Source organism: Harpia harpyja, chromosome 7 (assembly GCF_026419915.1).
Source record: "Harpia harpyja isolate bHarHar1 chromosome 7, bHarHar1 primary haplotype, whole genome shotgun sequence".
Lineage (NCBI taxonomy): Eukaryota > Metazoa > Chordata > Aves > Accipitriformes > Accipitridae > Harpia > Harpia harpyja.
The window spans coordinates 39,005,047-39,025,406 of record NC_068946.1 but is presented as its reverse complement, the minus strand read 5'-3'; the positions used below and the strand labels follow the sequence as shown (position 1 = coordinate 39,025,406).

General features: G+C 58.6%; 2 protein-coding genes across 3 annotated transcripts in view; both read left to right on the top strand.

Annotated features, from left to right (window-relative positions):
- The window catches only part of SLC4A3 (solute carrier family 4 member 3), a 34,958-nt gene extending 30,628 nt beyond the window's left edge, over positions 1 to 4,330 (top strand). Inside the window, 4 exon segments of the mRNA XM_052792820.1 lie at positions 346 to 599; positions 930 to 1,099; positions 1,583 to 1,756; positions 2,543 to 4,330. Of these exon segments, the coding sequence (XP_052648780.1) occupies positions 346 to 599; positions 930 to 1,099; positions 1,583 to 1,756; positions 2,543 to 2,620 (676 nt within the window). The 3' untranslated portion in view covers positions 2,621 to 4,330.
- Positions 4,331 to 14,721: 10,391 nt separating this feature from the next.
- The window catches only part of LOC128143906 (unconventional myosin-X-like), a 98,064-nt gene continuing 92,425 nt past the window's right edge, over positions 14,722 to 20,360 (top strand). The window contains exon 1 of one of the 2 annotated variants that reach the window (XM_052791862.1): positions 14,722 to 14,852. In XM_052791862.1, the coding sequence (XP_052647822.1) occupies positions 14,832 to 14,852 (21 nt within the window). In that variant the 5' untranslated portion in view covers positions 14,722 to 14,831. The remainder of the gene's footprint in view (positions 14,853 to 20,360) is intronic. The other variant, XM_052791864.1, reaches the window with a different exon arrangement.

Genomic DNA, 20,360 nt, shown 5'->3' with positions numbered 1-20,360 from the left:
CCCCTGCCAACACCAACCACCACTAACCCCTGGGCAGGCAAGGCTGGGACGGGTGCTGGTGCCATTCATGTGGAGATGCGCCTGGCATCCCAGCGGGACGGCAAGGGCAGGATCCTGGTTATTTCAGACTGTACCTTCTTGGGTTCTCCCATCGTCTCTTGGCTCCCCTCCTGGCATACGGTGTGGTGGAGACCTGCCTCAGCCCAGCACAAGAGGAAACCTCTAGCCTGAGGTTGACAGCCACCGCCCCTCTCTCTCCAGGGAGTGAACGTTGTCTCCAGCCACAGTGCTGTCCCTGGGCACGAGGCTGGGCCTGGCACTGACCTGGACTCTTTTTCCTTCCAGGCTGATTGTGAGCAAGAAGGAGAGGAAGCTGCTGAAAGGCTCCGGCTTCCACCTGGACCTGCTGCTCATTGGCACTATGGGGGGGCTTTGTGCACTCTTTGGGCTGCCCTGGCTGACCGCGGCGACAGTGCGCTCCGTCACCCACGTCAATGCCCTGACGGTCATGAGCAAGGCCATCGCACCAGGAGAGAAGCCCAAGATTGAGGAGGTGAAGGAGCAGCGTGTGACCGGAGTGCTTATTGCTGCCCTCGTTGGTGAGCCTCTGCTCGGGTGAAGGAGTGAGGGGGGAGGTCAGGGCTGACCACTTGAATCTCCTGGCAGTGTCCCTGCCCCACGGCCCAGCCTGCGCTCTGCCTGCTAGCTGCAGGACTGCCCCCACCTACACTCAGCTCTCCTCTGGCAGCCTTCAGTACCCCCCCATGGTCAGTCCATCTTTGCAAACCTTCCAGCTAGACCCCTCTTGAGCTTCCTTTCCCTTGCACCCCAGGACAGACAGAGAGGAGGGGGGAGAGGGACGGAGGCCCGAGGTGCCTTGCAGAGGGGCTGGCATGGGACACACCATGCCCTGAGCTCTGTCTGTGCAGGTCTGTCTATTGTGATGGGGAACATGCTGCGGCAGATCCCGCTGGCTGTGCTCTTCGGCATCTTCCTCTACATGGGGGTTACGTCGCTCACTGGCATCCAGCTCTACGAGCGGCTGCTCCTGATCTTCATGCCATCCAAGCACCACCCTGACCACATCTATGTTGTCAAGGTGAGGAAGGCAGGTTGCGGGGAACCAGGTAATGAGGAGCAGAGGAAGAAGAGGCAGGTGAGGGGAGATGGTGCTTTGCTAGGATGACGCTTGGCTTGGTGACCCGCCCTTGGCTGCAAGTTTGTGCCGAGAAGTAAGTGCAAGCCATGCACAGAGATGATACAACGCTAGGATAGCATGCTGATAGGCTGCATACAGGAGTGAAATGCCAGGATATAGTATGGATGGACTATAGTTGATAGGAGTGATGCATTGCTTGAGTGTGTGTAGGGACACTGCACTGCCAGGTGGGTATGCTGCTAGGTTGCACAGAGGCTGATGGGTTACGGAGTTCTGCCTTGCTGTAGAGTACAGGCAGGTAGAGCATGCAGCAGTGTTGTGTTACTGTATTATGCTATGCAGAAGGATTATGTTTTGCCAGTTGGGTCTTCGTTAATCTGTGTGGAAGGATAATGTGTTCTTAGACTGGATTTACCTCCCTAGGTGAAGACCTGGAGAATGAATCTCTTCACCTGCATTCAACTGGCCTGCATTGTGCTGCTCTGGGTGGTGAAATCTACGGTGGCATCCCTGGCCTTCCCCTTTGTCCTGATCATGACAGTGCCATTGCGACGCTTCGTGCTGCCCCGCTTCTTCCATGACAGGGAGCTCAAAGCGGTAAGCAGATAACTGTCCTCACAGTGTAGCTTGCAACACTGGGGTGAGGTTGAGGAGATTTGGCAGACTGAAAGGCTGGGAGATCCTGGGCTGGCAAAGCCTTGGCTTTCCCTGCTGTTGTCTGGGGATCTTTGTTCAACAGCAGTAGGTGGGTGGATGGCTTCCTCAAAGCTTGTAGCCCTGGGAGTGCAGTATGGGATGGATGGGCACCCTAGGGCAAGGAGACAGAGGATTCTACGACGCAGAGGCCTGGAATAAGGGTTTTCTTTTCCATCCTCCGCCCCATTTGTGGCTCATTCGTCAAGAGACACCCCATTTCCCCACTGAGACAGCAGCAAGGACAGCCCAGCAGCACAGCAGAGCCTGTGGCTGCTTGGCATAGGAGCATTTAACCACAGTGCTAGGGTGCTGGCAGCTCCTCGACTGCTGGCAGCTCCTCTGCTGCTGCCAACATCCTGAGCTCCTGTTGGAAAGCAACCTGGAGCAGCACCCAGAAGTGGGTGCTGCCAGCAGCGGGGGAGGGAGGAACTGCTGTGCTCAACCAAAGCCCCAGTGATGGGGCACTGTCAAACAAGAACACTTACAGGAAAGGGCATCAGACTGGTGACACGTGGATGGGCATGAGGGGCAAAAAAAGGAGCCCATTGGCAGGGGAATGAGCAAGAGCTTTGCTTCCAAGTGCAGCCCAGGTGCCTGGCTTGCTGTGCACTGATCCCTCTATGCCAGGCTTGACCCCGTGCTGGGGGTGGCTGTGGCCTTCAGAGCCCGGTCTCTGCCTCTCCCCAGTTGGACTCGGAGGATGCGGAGCCGAACTTCGACGAGGATGGCCGGGACGAGTACAATGAGCTACACATGCCTGTGTGAGCTGGGAGCTGCCCTCCCCGCTCATGGGACAGGCCGCTTGCACCTGCTCATCCCTCCCAAGGACTAACTGGAGACTTGACGTGAGTCACGCAATCTCTTGCCTGGACCAACGAATGGCTGTTCCATAGCCCCGCAGTAGGCAGCCCCGGCTCCTGCTGCCCCATCGCTCGCTCAGCAGAGGCTGTGAGTCTCTCTCCTCTTGGACCTGGTGGGCTGAGAGATGCCTCTCACATCCTGAAGCTGCGTGGGTCCTGAGTGCCCGTGGGTCAGGGGTCTGCCTTCTCCCTGTTGGAGGAAGCCTGTGCCTGGTCTCCAGGTGGTGAAGGGGAGCCATGCCAGCTGGTGCCACTGTGTCCCCCTCTGCTACCATGAAGCTTGGGTGTCTCAGCACCATGTGCCACTGAGCAGTCACAGGGACGGGCTGTATGCTGCCTGCGGACAGCCAGTGGGCTTCTTCCAGGCCAGCAGCCTCCTTGCTTGGCTGGTGGATGCCTTGCTCCTGCTCCCTCTGGCCCCTTCCAGGAGTGCTCATGCTGGGCCTGTGCCACAGCCCCTGGCCCAAGGGGCTGCTGCAGCCTGGCGGATGGGCCAGAAGGGACCAGCACCCTGACCCTGTCCTCCAGACCATCGTCTGTCCAGTCACCCTCCCACAGGACTGTTTTCAGCTCTTGCTTGGCATAGGGGAGGCTGTTTGCTTTGTCCCAATTTTCCCAACCCTCTTCCAGAAGCAAAACTGCACAGGGAGGGGAGGCTGGGGACAAGCAGGTATCCTGAAGCCTCAAGTGCCTGCCCTCTTGCAGAGACTAAGAGGAGTCCTGTGCCATTCTGCACCTCCACAAAGGTTGCAGGGGTAAAAACTCATCACAGGGCTGTATCCCAGTTCCGGATCCCCAGGGCCCTGTCCCTGAGAACAAACCATATTTAAGAAACTATACAAGAGATGTGGTGCTGGAGCACAAAACAGTCCTTTGGGTCCCCTCCCTTTCCCTGTGCAGTGGTCCACTGGGTCTGGCCCCTGCAGCCCTACAAGGAAGTCACTGAGACTCCCCAGCCCCAATTCTGCCGTACCAGCGTGACCTTTCACGTCCAGGGGTGCCCTCCAAGTGGGAAGGAGCAGCATTCAGCATGCCCAGCACTCAGCCCCCGTCACCTCTGGGCAGCTCCGAACACCTTTCTGCCTGGCAGGGCTGTCCCCTGGGGTATCCCCAGGCTGGCAGCCCCCCATTCAGAGCTGCCTCAGAAACTGCTGACAGTGCCATTGCTGCCCATGGCAGCTCTGAGGGCAGTGCCAGAGGAGACGGGCACCCCAGCCTCTCCCTGATGGTCAGAGCTGGAGCAGCCTTGTGGAGGAGGCTGGGATGCTCGCTTCACCATTGGATTTGGGACAGGCTGCTGCCCCGGTTCCCACTTATCAGCCTGGCTCCTGCGAGAGATGGTGGGTGCTTCATTACTGGGACAGCCCGATGCCTTCCCCGGGAGGCTGCAGAAATATCCCACCAGAGAAAGAAACCTCCCCCCGTGGCAGGTTCCTGCCCCACAGCCTGGCCCCCTCCGCAGGGCCCGGGGTGGAGAGACAAGTGTCTCTGTGTGTCTGTGGCCATGTGTGTCCTGTCCTCCCCATGTAGTGTAGGAGGCCTGTTGTCGCTGTGCATTGTGACTCCTCTGACTGTAGTGGAAACAGCTACACCAATAAACTCTTCACAGGAACCACGTCTGGCTCTCCGCTTTTGTTTATTAATTGGCAATAAATTAGATTAATTTAAATTCCCCAACACAAAACTGTTTCTTGCCCACAGCAGCAGCCAGCAAGGGAGCAAGCCCCAGCTGGAGTGGGGACTGTCACCATGTCACCTACTAGCAGCACAGAGCTGGGCTCTCCACCACCATCACCAAGCAGGCTGGTTACTGTGGGCCCAGCTGAAGCCCCCATGCTGGCTGCTGAAAACAGGAGGCCGAGCCCCATATTTAACCAGAAACACGTACTCATGCCTGCTTGCATCCATACACGTGCGCATGAGTGTGCCTGCGTGCTCAGCAGCACTTGGTGCCCATCTCTTTACCCAGCCTGTAGCCACATGCCAAACAGCAGGGCCATGTGCCAAGCATGGAGGAGACATCTCATTAAACACACGTTCCCTCCATGCTTTCTTCACAGGCAGGAGCCAAGCCAGGTCCCCCTGCGCTGCTGGCTGCCCACAGCCCACATGGTGATGGGTTGGATGTCCTCCAGTCATGCTCTCCTGGGTGCTGCTGCTGGGAGTAGGTGGTGGTCCTACCTCCTGTGGTCAGGGTCGCTGGCTGCTCCTGGGGCTGGCTGCTGCCATGGGGCATGTGGCAGAGGGCTAAGCCTGCCTGGGCGCAGGGGTGGTGGCTGTCTCGCTTGTGAGGTGGGCCCGTTGTGGGGTGGGCAGTGCCTGGCCTCGCAGCATCCTCTCCAGGTGCTGGCAGCGCTGCTGAACCTGTGGGAGAGGAGGTGACGTGGGTGCCCAGTTCCTGAGCATCCGGGTGGGCTGGATGGAAGTATCCACGAATGTTTCCCGCAGGCTGCTCTGCCACATTAGGAAACACTCCCTCTCCCATTCTCCACTCCACGGCTCTCCTTCCTCACACCTGAATGCCCAGGGCTGCCCAGCGGGCCATCAGTTTGGACTGGAGAGGTTATGGCTCTACCCAGTCCCACCTGGATGTCCAACCCTTTCCATGCAGCTCCCCTGCCCACAGCAGTGCCCCCGCTCTCACCCTGGGACGCAAGGCAGGGAGCACAAGCAGAGCCAGCGTGCTCCCCTTACCGCATCGATCCTCCGGATGAGGATGGGTCTGACCTCCAGCTCCAACAGCCAGTCGGCCTCCAGGATGCTGTGGTGGTACTCCTCCAGCTCCAGGCTCTTCTGCAGCTCCTCGGCCAGGGCAGCCTGGCACCAGCGACCTCCCGCACTCGTACCTGGGCTCTGCCGGGGCCCGGCCAGTTCCGTCCCCTCGCCCCACTGCTGCAGGCGCAGGACGCGGATGCGCCGGGCGACGTGACGGACCTGGGCGCGCAGGGCGGCCGCCCGCTCCCCACGGTGCAGCAGGGCCAGCAGCTCCTCCCGGCTCTCCCGCAGCCGGGCTCGCAGCACCCCAACGCTGCCACCTGCGCCCAAGGGCTGCAGTGGGACCAAGAGGTCGGGCAAGCCCAGGTGAGAGCCGGGCTGCTGCAGGGTCCTGCCATGCGGTGGGGGCTGCAGAGTGTTGGGAGCCAGCCCTGCTCCACCCCACACTGGTGGCTGCTGTGGCATTGGTGGTGATGGTGGCAGGGAGAGGCCGTACCTGCTGCGGTGGAGATGGACCCATTGCTGGGCAAGATCTGCTGTGGCCAAGCTCTGGTGAAAGACATCAGGGACCAGACGCAAGACCTTCACAAAGGGCCCCACGTCGGCAAAGCCACGCAGGTCACGCAGGCTCCGGGGGCTGAAGACCCATTCGCTGAGGGGTCCCCCCTGCAGCAGCAGCCCCCAGTTACGCCGGTGGGCGAAAAGCTGTGCGGCCAGGCGTGGGATGGATGTCGGGAGAGACCGCCGGGTGAGGTGGGCAGCCGGCTCCTCGTGCATATACAAGTTCTCGCAGAGTGGGACCACCACCCTGGTGTCGAACCTCTCCTTCAGCATGCTCAGGTGCTGCAGGTAGGAGGCCAGCCAGCCCACGTAGCTGGCCACATCGTGGCTGGCCGAGCCAGGCCAGCGCTGGGCAAGCCTCTGCAGGTGCTGCCAGCTCTCCACCTCCCCCGAGGGGCTCTGCGGCAGCACCAGCAGCAGCACATGGTAGAGGCTGCGCAGGTCGAAGCCCTGCCGGCACTGCTGCACGTGCCTCACGAAGTCGCTGATCTCCCCTTCGAGGGCAGAGTAGAGGGCCTCCATGAGCAGCCACAGTGATGGAGAGGAGGCAGCCAGGATCGCAGCTCACCCACACGGTCCTGGGCCCTGGATGCGCTGGAAAACACACTGCACCAGGATGCAATGCACAGGCCGGTGCAGGCAGGATTACTGCGGGGGCTCTGGTTTGGGTCACGTGCGTAGGCTCATCCAGCAGACGGTGCTACCAAAGGCTGGCATGCTGCTTCAAAGGATGGGACATCTGGCCAGTTTGGATGAGTCGGTCCTGGCTGCTCTGCCGGAGAGGAGACAACGGGTGGGTGGGGAGGAGGGCAACAGGGATGGGCTGGGGTGGGAGGAGTGAGGGAGCTGCAAGGGGTGAGCTCAGTGGGGTACCCCCACTTTTGTGGGACCAGAGGAGAGAGGGGCCGCTGGGTGCTGCCACACTAGGGGCGTGCTGCACCACAAAATGCCGGTCCAGTGCTGGGAGAGGAGCGAAGAGGCTGCCTGCAGCCCCAGGGGATGCTGCTGCGGGTGGGGGGAGAATACCCTGGGTGCTCCCAGCCCTCCAGCTGCCTGGGGGGATGCTTTGGGATGGGGTGAGTGTCCTCCTGCTCCCTGAAATGGGTCTCGGTCGTGCCAGACCAGGACTGCGCTCTGACCAGCAGTTTCTCCCACCTCTTTGCTGGTAGAGAAGAGGTTTAGCTTTACAAAAGTAAGCAGCCACCCTTGCCTGTCTGGACAACTAAAAATAGGAGGTCTGTTGCCAAAACTATCAACTGTATTATTTTAAACCATTGTGTGTTTAGGCAAACTATTTGGGTTTCTGTTTCTGCCACCCGGGTTCAAGTACACTCAAGCTATCTTCTCCAGCTATTTTTGTTCTCTGCAGCCAGGAGGGGCTGGCACATCTCTGTTGTGAGATACCACTGGCACCCATTCACACGGCTGTATGGCTGGGAAGTTACGGAAATTGCTGGCTAAGACCAGTGCCACTGGCAAATTTTCCCCTTTTCCCTGTATATCTGGAAGTCCTTGCCTGGGCTTTGGTGTCTGCTTTTCAGGCACTCAAACTTCATTAAAATAAATTAAAAAATCCTTTTTCCTCTTCCCTGTGAGGAGGGGTTTGTGAGCCTTGCACCTGGGGGTTGGGGCAGGTAAAAATGGCAGGAGGTGGCGGCACGGAGTGTTCCTCACACTGCAGGCTGGCAGGGGTGAGAGCAGCTTCGGTTGCATTCACCTTCCCCAACAAGCATCTGCAAGTGGGTTTGTTTAAATGTGAGTTGCACCAGTTTGGGGAGAGCAGAGCTGATGCTGAGTGGGACGATGCCTGCGTGTGAAGCCTCAGAGACCAGCTAAAGAGCAGCCCCAGCTCATGGGTGCCAGGGTCTGGCTTGCTGTTGCAGATGCTGAGGACTGCCAGCAAGTACTGCCGAGCACTGGTGACCCCGCACATCCCTGCCGTGGCTCCAGCCCCATGCTCTCTGCCCGCTTCTGCCCTCCATCCACCTCCCCTCTGTGTCACTCGAAAGAAGAGACTCACCAGCCCCAGGAGAGGCACCGGGGAGAGGAGAAAGGGCTGAGCTGGGCCCTGCTGCCTGCCAGGGGAGGAACCTGCCCTCCTTGGGCACAGACACAAACCTTCCTCCCCATGGGAACGGCAGGTTCGGACGTGTCCCTCGAGCCGGAGCCAGCTTTTCCCGGAGCCGGTTGCCAGCCCCACGGGCATTGCCATGGAGCTACAGGGCAGAGATGCATCTCCCTCCAGTCCCTCTCCCTCGCACAGGTCTTTGCAAAGGACACTTCTCTCACAAGGATATCTGAATCCTGGGCACGGGCTTGGTTAGCACGTTTCTTCGATACAAGTGAGTACTCCTGGGCATGGCCCTGAATTTGTCCCAAAGGCTTGTCTGGCCTTGGCAAGAGAGAGGCTCCTTAGTTTGGGCAGTTTGCTGCCTGCCTGCTGCCTTGTGCCCCCGGCCTGTCCCTCCTAGTGTATCGTCCTTGCAGGGCTCTTCAGTGCTCCAGCTCTCTGAGGTGCCTGTGCTGGGACTGCTCCCCAAAGGGACTCTTAGGAGAAGTAAATTGTCTCTCGAGGGAGTCAGAAGGGGAAATGGGAGCAAATCCTCTGTTAGAAACCTCTGACAGGGACGGCATCCCTGGAACAGCAGTCTGACCCCAACAGTTCCCCTTCCACCTCCACTTGGCTGCCCATGGGAGCGGGACCCTTGACCACATTGTTTCAGCCTGCTCAGCAAGCAAGTCCTGCCTGCTCAGTGAGCTGGCCGGGGCTGTGCCCAGCCCTCCTGCCTGGTGCCAGGACCCTGTGTGGAGGGAGCCAGGGGCACCCAGCTGGGAGCGATTCAGTGAGGACAGAGCTGGGACACTTCTCCTGTGCCTGCGCAAGGTTCCTCTGTCCGGGTGCACTCTTTTGGCTGGGGTGCACCTACCCACAAGCCGCTGTGTCTTGCTGTGCAGAGATGGCTCACATGAGCTCCCCTGCAGAGAAGGGCCACGCTGCTGTAAGGTCAGGACAGGGAAGGCTCAGCCTGAGCTCTGAAACGTGGCTGCCGAAGCTTCTTCCCTGCAGGGAGCAGTAGGGAGGTGGGCTGGCACCCGTGGGTGTCCTGCCTCACTCAGAGGGGGCCACGCAGGAGCCGGAGCAAGAAGTGTTAAGCACCAGTGCTGCACAGCATCCCCCATCGCTCCTGCCACGTTGCTTTGCGACATCCTGGGCCACGGGCTGCCAGATGTGACCTTGCTGCTGAGCAGGACGGAAGGGTAATCCTCCTCTTGTGCCTTCTGCCGAGAGGGGGGACCTTGTGGTCTCTGCTGCAGGAACCCAGCTGGATGATTGCCTTCATCTATCAGCCCAGTGTCCCTGGAGGCTGTTCCCCCCTCCAGCACACAGGGTACAGCAACGTCACTGGGGGTAGAAAAGGCTGGGGAGCAGACAGCTCCTGCTGTGACAGGCTCTCGTCCTCAGCAAGGACAGATGGCCAGATGCTGGGGCCGGTTCCTGGTGCTCTGAACCGGGGCTGCACTCACTTTTCAGCCCTGAAACAGACCTCGAAACCGGGCGCTCTGGCAGACAGGAGGTGTTAGCACAGCCTCGCCTGCTCCTTGGGTTTGCTAACCCAGTAGCCCAGCACTGCAGGTTGCCTCCTGGGGACTTATAAGGGACACGTGCACCAAAACAGGGTAGGGATTGGCATTGGTTTGGCTGCAGGTGCACAGCGAGGAGAAGAGCTCTCCCTTTAGCACAGAAATGATTTTGCAGGCTGAAGCTGCACAGGCGAGATCAGGAAGAGGAAACGTCCTGGGCTCCGGCTACCAGCACCCGTCAGCAGACCTTGGCCACGGCCAGGGGTAATGATATGACACCATTTAACCTCCCCGCTTGCTTGCCTGGGTTTATTGTGCAGCCGGAGACAAAGACGGAGAGCTACTCATGCCTGGTAAAACAGCCCAGTCTGGGAAATGGCTGCACCACAGCTGGCTGACACACTTTCTACAGCATGAATCCTGCAGTAATGGTATCTGTGAGCAAAGCCCTGCTTATACACTCAGTTGAGCAGAATCCACAAGGCTGTTTGTAACAGAGCCATCCCTGACCTCCACAGCATCACGCCATTAATAGCAAGGCTTGGTCTGGGTCAAACAAAAGCAGGGCAGGCTTAATAGGAGAGGAAATTAGGTGGATGCGCTTGGCTGGCCTCATCCCCACATGTTCCTACTGTAATTATAGCCTTGTGCAGCTCAGCTCTCTTACTCAGCGATCTCGCCGCCGGGACTGCATTTCTCATGACCGAGGTGTAAAAGCCGCACACGGATATGTTTTGGCCCCCAGCAAACCTGCAGCAGCACAAAGGGACCAGTGGCAGAGAAGCTCCGCTTGTCACTGCCAGGAACTGGACTTGTGGCCAGGGATGTGGCAAGGGAAGGGAGGGAAGGGTTGGGCTGGGGGAACAAGACCAGGACCCCTCTCTGCAGAGAAAGCTGGAGATACCTGCTTATGAGTTCGGTCCATCCAGCATGGCCAAGTGCAGATGGGGCTGGTAGAAAGTCACAGCTAGCACTGGCCCCAGTGACCCAGCTCCAGAGGATGCTTCAAAGGCCAAGGGGTGGCACACAGTGACAGTGGGGTGGATGTTCCCAGCATCCACCCTCTGGGCCCATCTGGTCCAGCTCTCTGCTCTTGTGCTCAGGCTGAAAATGAAGAAGACATCCTGTTTTCCTGACCTACAGAGAAAGGGCAGCCCTGGGGGGTGTTCCTGCACCTGGATGGGATAAAAAGCTTTTCCCGCTGCGGTCAGACCAAGCAGGGGTGCAGCCACCCTTGGCCTGGGCTCTGTAGTGTGCAAAGGCAGCGCTCTGTGTTGCAGTGAGATGGGCTCGCTGCTGGTGGTGGCTGAAGTGAGATGGGAGCCAGTGGGGTGCCCAGGACAGATAAACACCCCCCACCCTGCGTAGTCCCCCCTTGCAAGGAGGGCTCCGCCTCACGCTCCCGCTGTCCGGAGGAGCAGGTGCCGCAGTGCTTGGTGTGACCCTGTGAAAGCCTCTCCAGGCGGCCTTAATCACATTCCTCTGGAGCAGGGACACATCTGGTACAAACATGATCCTGTCCCCAAGGAGCCTGGGCTAATTCCTGCCGCAGAGCCCCAAAGCAGCCCCAGGCAGGGAGAGCTTTGGCGTGGCTTTGATTGCCACCATCCTCAACTTGCAGGGGACAGAGCTGGCTTGCGAGCAGCGGAGCAGGAGGAGAGGTCCACAGCTTCGTGCTGAGTACTGGCAGTCCGAGCCTGAGCTGGCCTGGGTGGACCCTGCCTGGGTCTGAGCCGTGGCTGAGCTCCCCACAGGCTGGGAATGGGAGAAGGGAGGAACTGCCCTTTTCAAGAGTGGATTTTTAAGTTGATTTCAAGCAATTGTGAAACTGGAGCAGGGCGGGGGCCAGAGCTGTGGGGTCAGCGCGTGCCCTGCTATGTGTCCCCTTTCCCTTGCATGCGTGCAGCCTGCGTCGGGAGAGCATCTCAGTGTCTGGTGCTCTGCCAGGGTCAGGCCACTCCTGCAAGGGGACACACTTCATTTTTGGCCGCTGCTTCTCTGTAGTTCTCTCCTTTTGGAGAACTGTCTCCTGGCTGCCCTGTGCTTTGGGCAAGGGGGGATTTGGTGGCCCTGGCAAAGCAGCAGGGCCTGGTGGCGGGGGCTGCGATGGTGGCAATGCACAGCAGAGCACGGGTGCCCTCCTCCTGCATCTGTGCCTCCCTGTGCCACTGGCTGGGTCCAAGGTATCCTGCCTCAGCCGCTGGCTTTCCTGAGTGAGATCATCCCAGTGACGACAGCGGAGGAGTCCAGTTCCTCACCCTACGAGCATGGCTCCGATGAGCCATTGGGGAGGTGGCACCGTGGCCGAGGTGTCACAGCTCGTTCCCTCGCAGGCGATGGGAGAGCAAGCCTGGCAGATGCTCGCTGCCCGCGGCGGGGGCATGCTGGCCTGCCCGCCTCCCAGCCGTGTGCCAGACCCGTGGCAGAGGAGGAAATTAGGATATTGCCTGCTGTCCAGGAGGAATTCCTGCCTCGGCTTGTTCCTGCCAGTCTTTCGCAGACCTTCTCTCGGTGTGGAAAGCCCAGCAGGAAGCTGACTCACTGTCTGCTGCCGCCACGGCTGGGTGCGGGGCCCTGCTGCCTGCAGCACCGGAGGGCTGCTCCTTTCATGGATGAAGGAATAGCTCATCGCCCAGACCGCCGTGGCACCCTGGTTTCTGTGCCATCTGCAGCTGGGCTGGCGGGAGGGCTGGGAGCTTGCCGGATTGCCGGCAGCGCTGCTGAACATGTGGGCAGCGCTGCTGCACCAGGCTCAGGGCAGGAGGCAGCCTTGAGGAGGGGAGGGGAGGTGATGGGCTAGAGAGGGGTCCCAGGCTTGTCCTGGGCAGTGGGGTCCATGCCAGCCCCGGTTGCCTGCTTTGTGTTCATCGCATTGCTGATGTGGCAGCCAGCCCCGGAGCTGGTGGGGTGCAGAGGTGAGGAGCCAGACACGTGGTGGTGGCAGTATCCAGGCAGCCAGCGATGGCAAGTCAGCACTCGCCTGCTTACCAAAGCTCTGTGAAGAAGCAGATGGTGGTAGCCACTCCTTCCTGTTGAGCAGCACCTAAATAGATTTAGGTGACAGTTCAGACATCCCTGTTTCCAGCTGGGCTGTATGAATGTGGGACTAGTGATTTAATCCTGTAACAGAAAGGAACAAATACCAGGCATGAGTTTCTTATCAAGATTCTTGCCACCTTTCCTACCAGGCTGATGGGGCACAGGGCTTACAGCATCCGTCACTGCTGCTGCATTTGGGTAATCCAACGTTTACTGCCTGGATAGTTTGGAAAGCTACTTTGTTCTAAGGATGGGGTCAAGCCACCTTCTTCTTCCCTTTTAGAAGGTGTCACTCAACAGTAGTTTAATACTAAAACCCTTGTCTTTTGAAAGGTTGGTTCCTTACCTCGCCCTGGGCTTTCCAAGCCCTGTTAGCCCCCTGGCTCAGAGCTGCGGGGAGGTCTGTCAGGCTGGAGCAGCGACTGCTCACTTACAGCCCAGCAATACATGTGCTGCACCACTGTCACCATGCTGAAAACTGCAGCAGTTATGGGCTTGGAAATTTTTTCCACGGTGTGTGTCTGGGAGCTGATGAATGGGAAAGGGAAAGGGAGCTCACAAGGACCCTGGCCTGGGAAACAAGGGTAGGGCCCCAAATTTATGATAAGTACATTTGGATCACTTGGTGTGTTTGCTGGTAATAGGTTTGCTGCTGGTTTACCACTTAATTGTCAGATCTGCCTTGACATACAGCTGTGAGGGTCATGCCTTGACAAGCCACCCAACCCTGGATGACAGGAACCATGGCCAAAGTTTCTCCACTGGAGAAGTCTGGGAGGGGACATCTGGTGCTGGAGATGCCTGCTGGTGGAGACCGCTGGCAGGCAGGCAGAAGAGGTAAAGGAGAGGTGTGCTCCTCAACTTTCCCATGGCCGTGAGGAGCTCCCTGGCCCCCTGGTGACCACCCAGAAGGGAGAAGCTGAACAGCCAAAATGGTCTGCAGAAGCAGCAATAGCGGAGGAGGAACTGTCCTCCCTCAGGGAGAAGGCTGGCTGTGGCAGAAACAGCCTGATGACAAATGTGTGGCTGCAGGGAGGACTGTCAAGGACACATCGCTGTTGAGTTGATCTAATCCCCTTCACTAACAAGGTAATTGGCCTTGCGGATAGAAGTATTAGATGTGAGATAAGGAGTGTAGTTAGGCTTCTGGCGCTGTCTCGCACGATGTTTTCATAAGACAGGGAAAGTGGTGTAGATTAAGGTAATCCAGCACAAGTACAAAAGAGGCTGGATAGTGATGCCCAGGGTAGCTCTCAGTGACTCGCTATCAAAATGGAAGGACACACTGACAGCGACTCATATATTGGCAAACCTTACCAAAAGGCCCAGATAGTGAAGGCGGCAGGGGCTGGTGGGGGTGGTCATTGCACGTCAGACAGTGGCCTAGGTGTGACTCTGTCTTGTGGCAGAGGTTGGACAAGATACTGCCATCTCCCTCAGAACCTTCTCTGTTTTAAGTAGTTAAAAAAGCACATTACTGACAAAAATAACAAAACCCCAAAACCTGTGTGGTTATCGTCCCACCCCGGTTAGATCTCATATGTTTCAGAGTAACGAAATGATTTCTTACTGCAAGAAACACACAGTGTGGGCACTCGTGGACTATGACCTGGCCACACAATTTTTGACAAACTTCACCCAGCCTCTTGCTCCGCGCCAGCTGTTCCAGATCTGAGAGACGTAACTTTGAAGCTCTATCAGGATTCCTGTTAACGGTCTCTCTCACTGTATCATGCTATGACGACCTGCTGAAGGGACCCCAAACCCGAAATGTTTGCTATTCCAGATGACACCAGTTGTCCTTCCAAAGCCAGCACTTGGCTGCTATGGGTGTATAGAGGCGGTCCCCGCCGCCTGTCTGTGGGTGGCACCGGCGGCTCGGGCTCAGCCGGCGCCTCCCGCACCCCAAACCCTTTCCAGCCCCCCCCCTCCCCGCTCCGAGACGCTGCCTGCTCCCCACCCAGCGTGCCCGGCTCCCCCGCTCCTCAACGCTCAAGCACACGCCGAGCCAGCCAGCCCCGCCGCCGCCGCCGCAGCGGCCGCGCTCCCCGCGCCCCGGGGGCGGGGCGGAGCCGGGCGGGGCGGGGCGGGGCGGGCGCTCCCCGCCGCCGGCGAGGCGGAGCCAGCGCGGCGCGGGGCCGGCGAGTTGCGCCTGCCCGGCCGCGGCGATGCGGCGCTGAGAGCCGGCCGGCAGCGCTCCGTGCGGGGCGAGACCGCCGATGGACGCCTCTCTTCGCCAGGTGGGCAGCGGCGGGGACGGGCGGCGGCGGCGGCGGCGGCGGCGGCGGCGCGCGCGCGCGCGCGCTGCCTGCCCGCCCGCTCGTCCCTTCCCGGCCCGGGGGGGGAGCCGGGCGGAGGGCGGGCGGCAGGGTCAGGTCCCGGGGTGGGACGAGCATCGGGATGCCGTGTCCAGGCTCGGGGCCTCCGGGCGCTGCCCCGGGAGCGGCGGGGCGCTGCGCTCCGCGCGGGGCTCGCCGCGGCCCCGCGGCCCCCGCTGCCCTCTCGCCTGGGCAGTGCCGGCTGCACTTTTTGTCGAGCGCTGAGATGCGGCGCCGGGCATTCCTCGCGAGGAGCGGAACGGGTTACGGGAGCCAGAGCCGGAGCGATGTGCGGTTCCAGCAGTGCAGGTTGAGGGCTGCTTGCGGGAGGAGAGGATTTGTCGCATGATAGTCATGGCTGCCCAGAGACGGCTCGCATGCTGCTTTAATCCCCTGGAGCGACTTAAGGGTCCGGAGCCTGCTCCTGCCTGTGTGTGCATGTCACGGCTCGGCTCGCCGCACGTGGCACCGGGCCAGAGCCGAGCCGGTGAGGAGCCGGGAGGCGTGCAACCGGAGAGAGCGTCCGCCTCGGCCCTCTGCCTCCTCGGTGCCCTGCCCAGTCACCTTCACGCTGGCGGGCAGAACGGGCTCCTCCAGAGCCAGGCTCGTACCTGTTAGACGTGGGTTTACAACAGCCGTGTGGGGCATTGCGCTGCCCGGGGCGGGGAAAGTGATGCGCAGCCTTAACGCGCGTGGCCCGGTGCCGTGCACACGCCAGACCCCCCCAAATTCTCTCTGCCTCGCAGGTTTCCAGCCCGGCCTGATGCTGCCTTTGGTCGTGAGGGGCAGGTGGGCGCAAGGCCGGGGCAGCCCTTGCTGGCCCCATGGGCGACAGTGGGTGCCCGTGGCACTGGCAGTGGGCATGGCAGGTGCTGTGGGGTGACGGGGCCATCCTGAGGTCTGCCGCTGAGCTCTGAAGGCCTCCTGTTCAGGGCCAGGGGCATCAGAAATCCGCCCCCCTCCGACCCCCTGTTGGTTTCCAGGCCATTAAACCCAGTGTCTGGCCCTTGCTGTGTCCTGGGTGCGGCGGGGGAACCGGCACCCCCCCCGGAGCAGCCCATTTTCTGTGCGCTGGAGCAGCTGGTGGGCTCGGGCCTGCCCCCTCCCTGGTGAAGCACTTTCTTTATCAGAACAGATGTTTTCCCAGATCCGGCCCTGGCGAGGAAGGAGTGGCTGTCCCCGGGGCTGTGCGGCTCGGGCTGCCCCGCGGCATGCGCAGCACATCGCCCAGGATCCCTTCAACCATTAACTGATTAACCTGCTGCTCCTGGAAGCCTGGGCCGCCTGTATCTAATCAGATAGAGGGCAGGGTTTCCCAAAGGGCCATTTCACCAGAAGCCTTTATGCCCACGCCTCTGTCACGAGGCACCTCCTGGCCTCTTGCAACAGGAGTAGCCACCAAGGAGCTTGAAGCGCCTGATGGGAATGGGAGGCTGGAGAGGGGATGCCCAGAGGTGCATGTCTCGGCAAGTAGCGCCCAACAGAGAACTGCCTGCTTTGTCCAGCTCCGCTTGTCCAGGCGTGATTCTGCTGTCATATGGGGAAACAAAGATTTCCAGGGAAGGGCTGAGGGGCAGCCCTGAAGCCAGGGGCTCTGTAGGAGTCTTACATCTCTTGTAAATCACAGGCTTAAACCCTGGTGAAGCAAGGTGGCCAAGGCTGGAGAGCTGGGACGAGCACACATGGAAAAGCATCAAGCTTTGCTTTGCAGGAAAGGCAGTGGGGGTGGGAACAGGGGACTTCCCTGGAGCAGGAATGTTTGGCATTTGCTGCACCCTGGCCACTCTTCCTCCTTCTCCATGGGGGGTTCTTGGTGGGAAGGCAATGCCTGAGCAGAAGGGAGTTGCTCCACCTCTTGCTGCTGCAGCAGAAGCCAAGCTCGTCCCAGGGGATGCATGTCATCCCTTACAATGAATAGCTTAAACCCCAGCGTGTTGTTGGTCTTGCCTTAGCTGACTCCAATGCTGCGCTTGCAGAATTCAGATGCTACACTCAGCGATGTGGTCAGTGTCTGGGGTTAGGTGGGGATGCCGTGGGTCTTCTCAGCTTCCCTGGTGCCTCCCTCTGCATGCTGGAGACCAAAGGAATTCCTATTCTTTGAAGTTCATCTATGATAAGTGGCTTAGTGATGGGTTCAACCTACTTATCGCCCTGGCTCTGCCAAGGGGGAACAGTTTTGGCCAGTTGTGTCCGCTTGATGCTGCTGAAGGGCTTCCCATATGCCATGCCCTCCTCTGACTGCTGACCCTGGGGACGGTGAGCTGGCGGGTTGCGTGCTGCCACTGCTCTTCCCCTGCAGCATCCCAAGCAGGCCAGATTAGAAAGCCTTCATCCTCCGCAAGTGGTACAGCACGAAGATGTGTGCCTCTGCCATCTGAGGTCTGGTGTGCAGCATGGCTCAGGGATGTGACGGATGACGCCTTTGCTCCAGCCGGGTATGAGCAGAGGAGCTGAGATGGTGTGTGTGCTCCGCTGTCTCCTTTCTTGGCTGCTGCAGCGAGTCCTGTGCCCAGACAGGGAGGAGGGGCCCTGGAGGCCAGGGCTGTGGTGCCGTGACGGATGATAGTTTCCCTTCGTGTCTGGAGTGTGGGCAGGATGTGGGGTGACACAGAGGATGTGACTCGCTCTCCCAATTCCCCCCGAGGAGCAGGAATGTCATGGCCAGGGTTAAAGGAGACACTTCTCCCATCCCGTCCCTCTCTGTTCTGCAGTTGGAGTGACCAGCCGGCATGGCCCCACGGTCAGCCTGCACTGAGCAGCAGCATCCAGTGGAGTCACAGATGCTGTTCTCCTTCTGCTCGTGTGCCACTGGCCTAGAAATGCTGGCATTTTAAGTGTTAAACAGTTTTTCTCATTGCTCTTTTGGTGAAACGTGATGCTTTTAATCTGTGTGGTAAAATAAATCCCCCAAAGTCCTTAAGCTTTCTGACATAGGAAGAGAAGGGCGGGGGGGTCCTGTGCTCATGTCCTGCATGGCTGTGGTGGTCTGAGCTGTCGTCCTGACAGCTCGGCCTGGTCTTCACTTACTGTCCCCCATCCTCCCCTGGCTACAGCCCATCTCTTCTTTGTGGCCTGGGACATCTGCCATGGAGGTGGGGAGAGGAGCCACTTCCCCCATGGACACGTGCAGACCAGCAGGGAGTCTCAGGGTCAAGTCCATGGAGGAGTACAAGGGCTACCCGAGTTGCCACCATACATGCATCCGAGCTGCTTGCTTGGTCCCGAACTGAGGTGGGGAGCAAGCAGCTCTGCCAGGTCTCTTCTGCTCTGGCAGCTTTGTCCTGGCTGCTGCGCGCGTGTGCTGACTGCTTGGTGCAACTGGGAAGTGTCTGACTACTCCACAAAGCCATCAGCTAGTTTGCAGATTGTGGCCCTTTGCCGGCCACGTGATACTTAGCTGTACATGCTGTCCTCCAGTGTGGCTCCTTAGTCCTGGTGTAAACTTATGTGTGTAAGCATTCGCAGAGTCCATGGGTGAGGAGAAGAGCTCAAGGGACTTGTTTGCGAATGTGTCTTTGCAGTGTGGAGCCTGCTTCCTGCAGCAGATACAGAACTGGTCTGACTTTTGGTTGCACATGCAATTCTCCCCAGCTTTGAGCTCTTGGTTGAAACTGCCTGGCTGCATCATTCCGAAATCAGTGTCCCCGGGGAGCCCAGCTTGTGCTGGGTGGGGAGGGCTCGTACATGGCATCCTGGATTGGATTTCTCAACAGCTTGGTTTGCCCTCCCCACACTCACTGCAGTGGAGAGAAGGTGGAGTTCCTGTGAGAGAGGAGCGTGGCTGGATGTCCTGGAGAATCCTTCCAGAGACTACTGTCTGAGATGAAGGAAATGGTTCAGCTGACTTGGATGACGCTGACCATGAGTGATGTGCTGTCTTTTCAGATAACAGTGAGCTGAGTGCCCGTGTGTTAACAACCCTTGGCTTAGGAAAATGCCGTCTTGGAAAGAAACGGTAGATAGAGCGTCATCTTCAGCAGTGGGGCTGCTCCATGAAGCACCAGGCCTCTCACCTCCCCTGAGGACCATGTGCTTCACTGACTTTCCCTGATGATCTCCTCTCAGTTTACCAAGAATATTGTGACCTCTTAGAAAAGAGGATCTGGAGATATTGGGAAGAGAAAGAGAAATGCTGACTATTACATCCATGCTGCGTATATAATGCTCATTGAGTCAATACCAACCAGAGCAAGCCCTCTCTGTTTAAGTAGTCTGTGTAGTTCAGCTAAAGAGAAGTACCACTGTCCTTGAATGTATGCATGGGGCTGAAGTAGCATGGATGTTCCTACGTGCAGGATCCTCCATCCCAGCTGCATCTCCCCAAAGCCATTCAGAGCAATAGAGAGGCAGATGTAGGGCAAAAGGGCTCGGCTGCCCTGGTCTGGAGCAGCAATTGCAGGGAAGAAAGCTCTTCTGCCAAAGGTGCCATGAAGAAGTGTCTGGTGGAAGAGAGGGAGTCCTGTTAGCTCCCTCCTTAGGGCATTCATCTGGAGCCAGGCTGTGTGAGCTGCGACCTTGTCAGATCCTATCAGGGGAGCGAGGGTGGGCTGGCGCAGGCGCTGGATGGGAGCCCCCACGTGAAGGGGAGCCGGGTCTCCCTGGGCCAGCCTGCAGCTGCCCCATCGCTGCCTCCAAAACCACCTCGTATTGCTCTGGTTTCACTTCTTGCCTCACTTTTTTTAACATAATAATCGCAAATGTTTCGCAATTTCTTATTTCCCATTTTGCTTTAAGGAAAATGTGCGAGCTATTTAAATGTCATCATTAAGACCGAAACTTCTGTGAGTCTGGGTTTCCTGGTTATCCTCCAGTTACCCTAAGCTCTGTGGTTCTGTCTCCGCGTTTCCATCTGAGCTTACACACGGTTCAGCAGTGCTGTAGAGCCGAGTCCCAGGAAAGACACCTACGGAGGGCCTGTCTGCCATGCACCGCTTGGCACAGCGTCCGGGGGACTTTTGGGTCCGGTCATTATAAACACAATAATTATTGTAATAAGTGAACCAGTGGCATGGCCTCTCATAGATAGTGATCCGGGTATTTGATGAGAAGGGAGAAATTCGGGTTAGGACCAGGGCTGTGTATTAGTCCTGTTTATTCCTGCTACCTGCGTCTTGAGCCAATGATTAAGATTTGGCTGAATCACACTTTCTGGAAAAGCTTCTTATTTCTGGAGGATCCCCCGCTTTTTGCAGTTTCTTCAAGTGCTTACACAACCTTGCTTTAAAATAAATCCTGCTTCATTTCTCAAGTGTCTGGCAGCTCCATCCATCTTTGGGTCCTACTTTTCTTCTGCTTCATGAAACTTGTTTCATCCCAAATAACTTCTCTGTCTGCAAGAAACTATTCTCTGGCACTGGGTTTCCTCTGGGTTCCTGACAAAGGTGACACAGCAGGTAGCAGAGCAGTGGTCTTGGTACTGCTGGCAGCGGC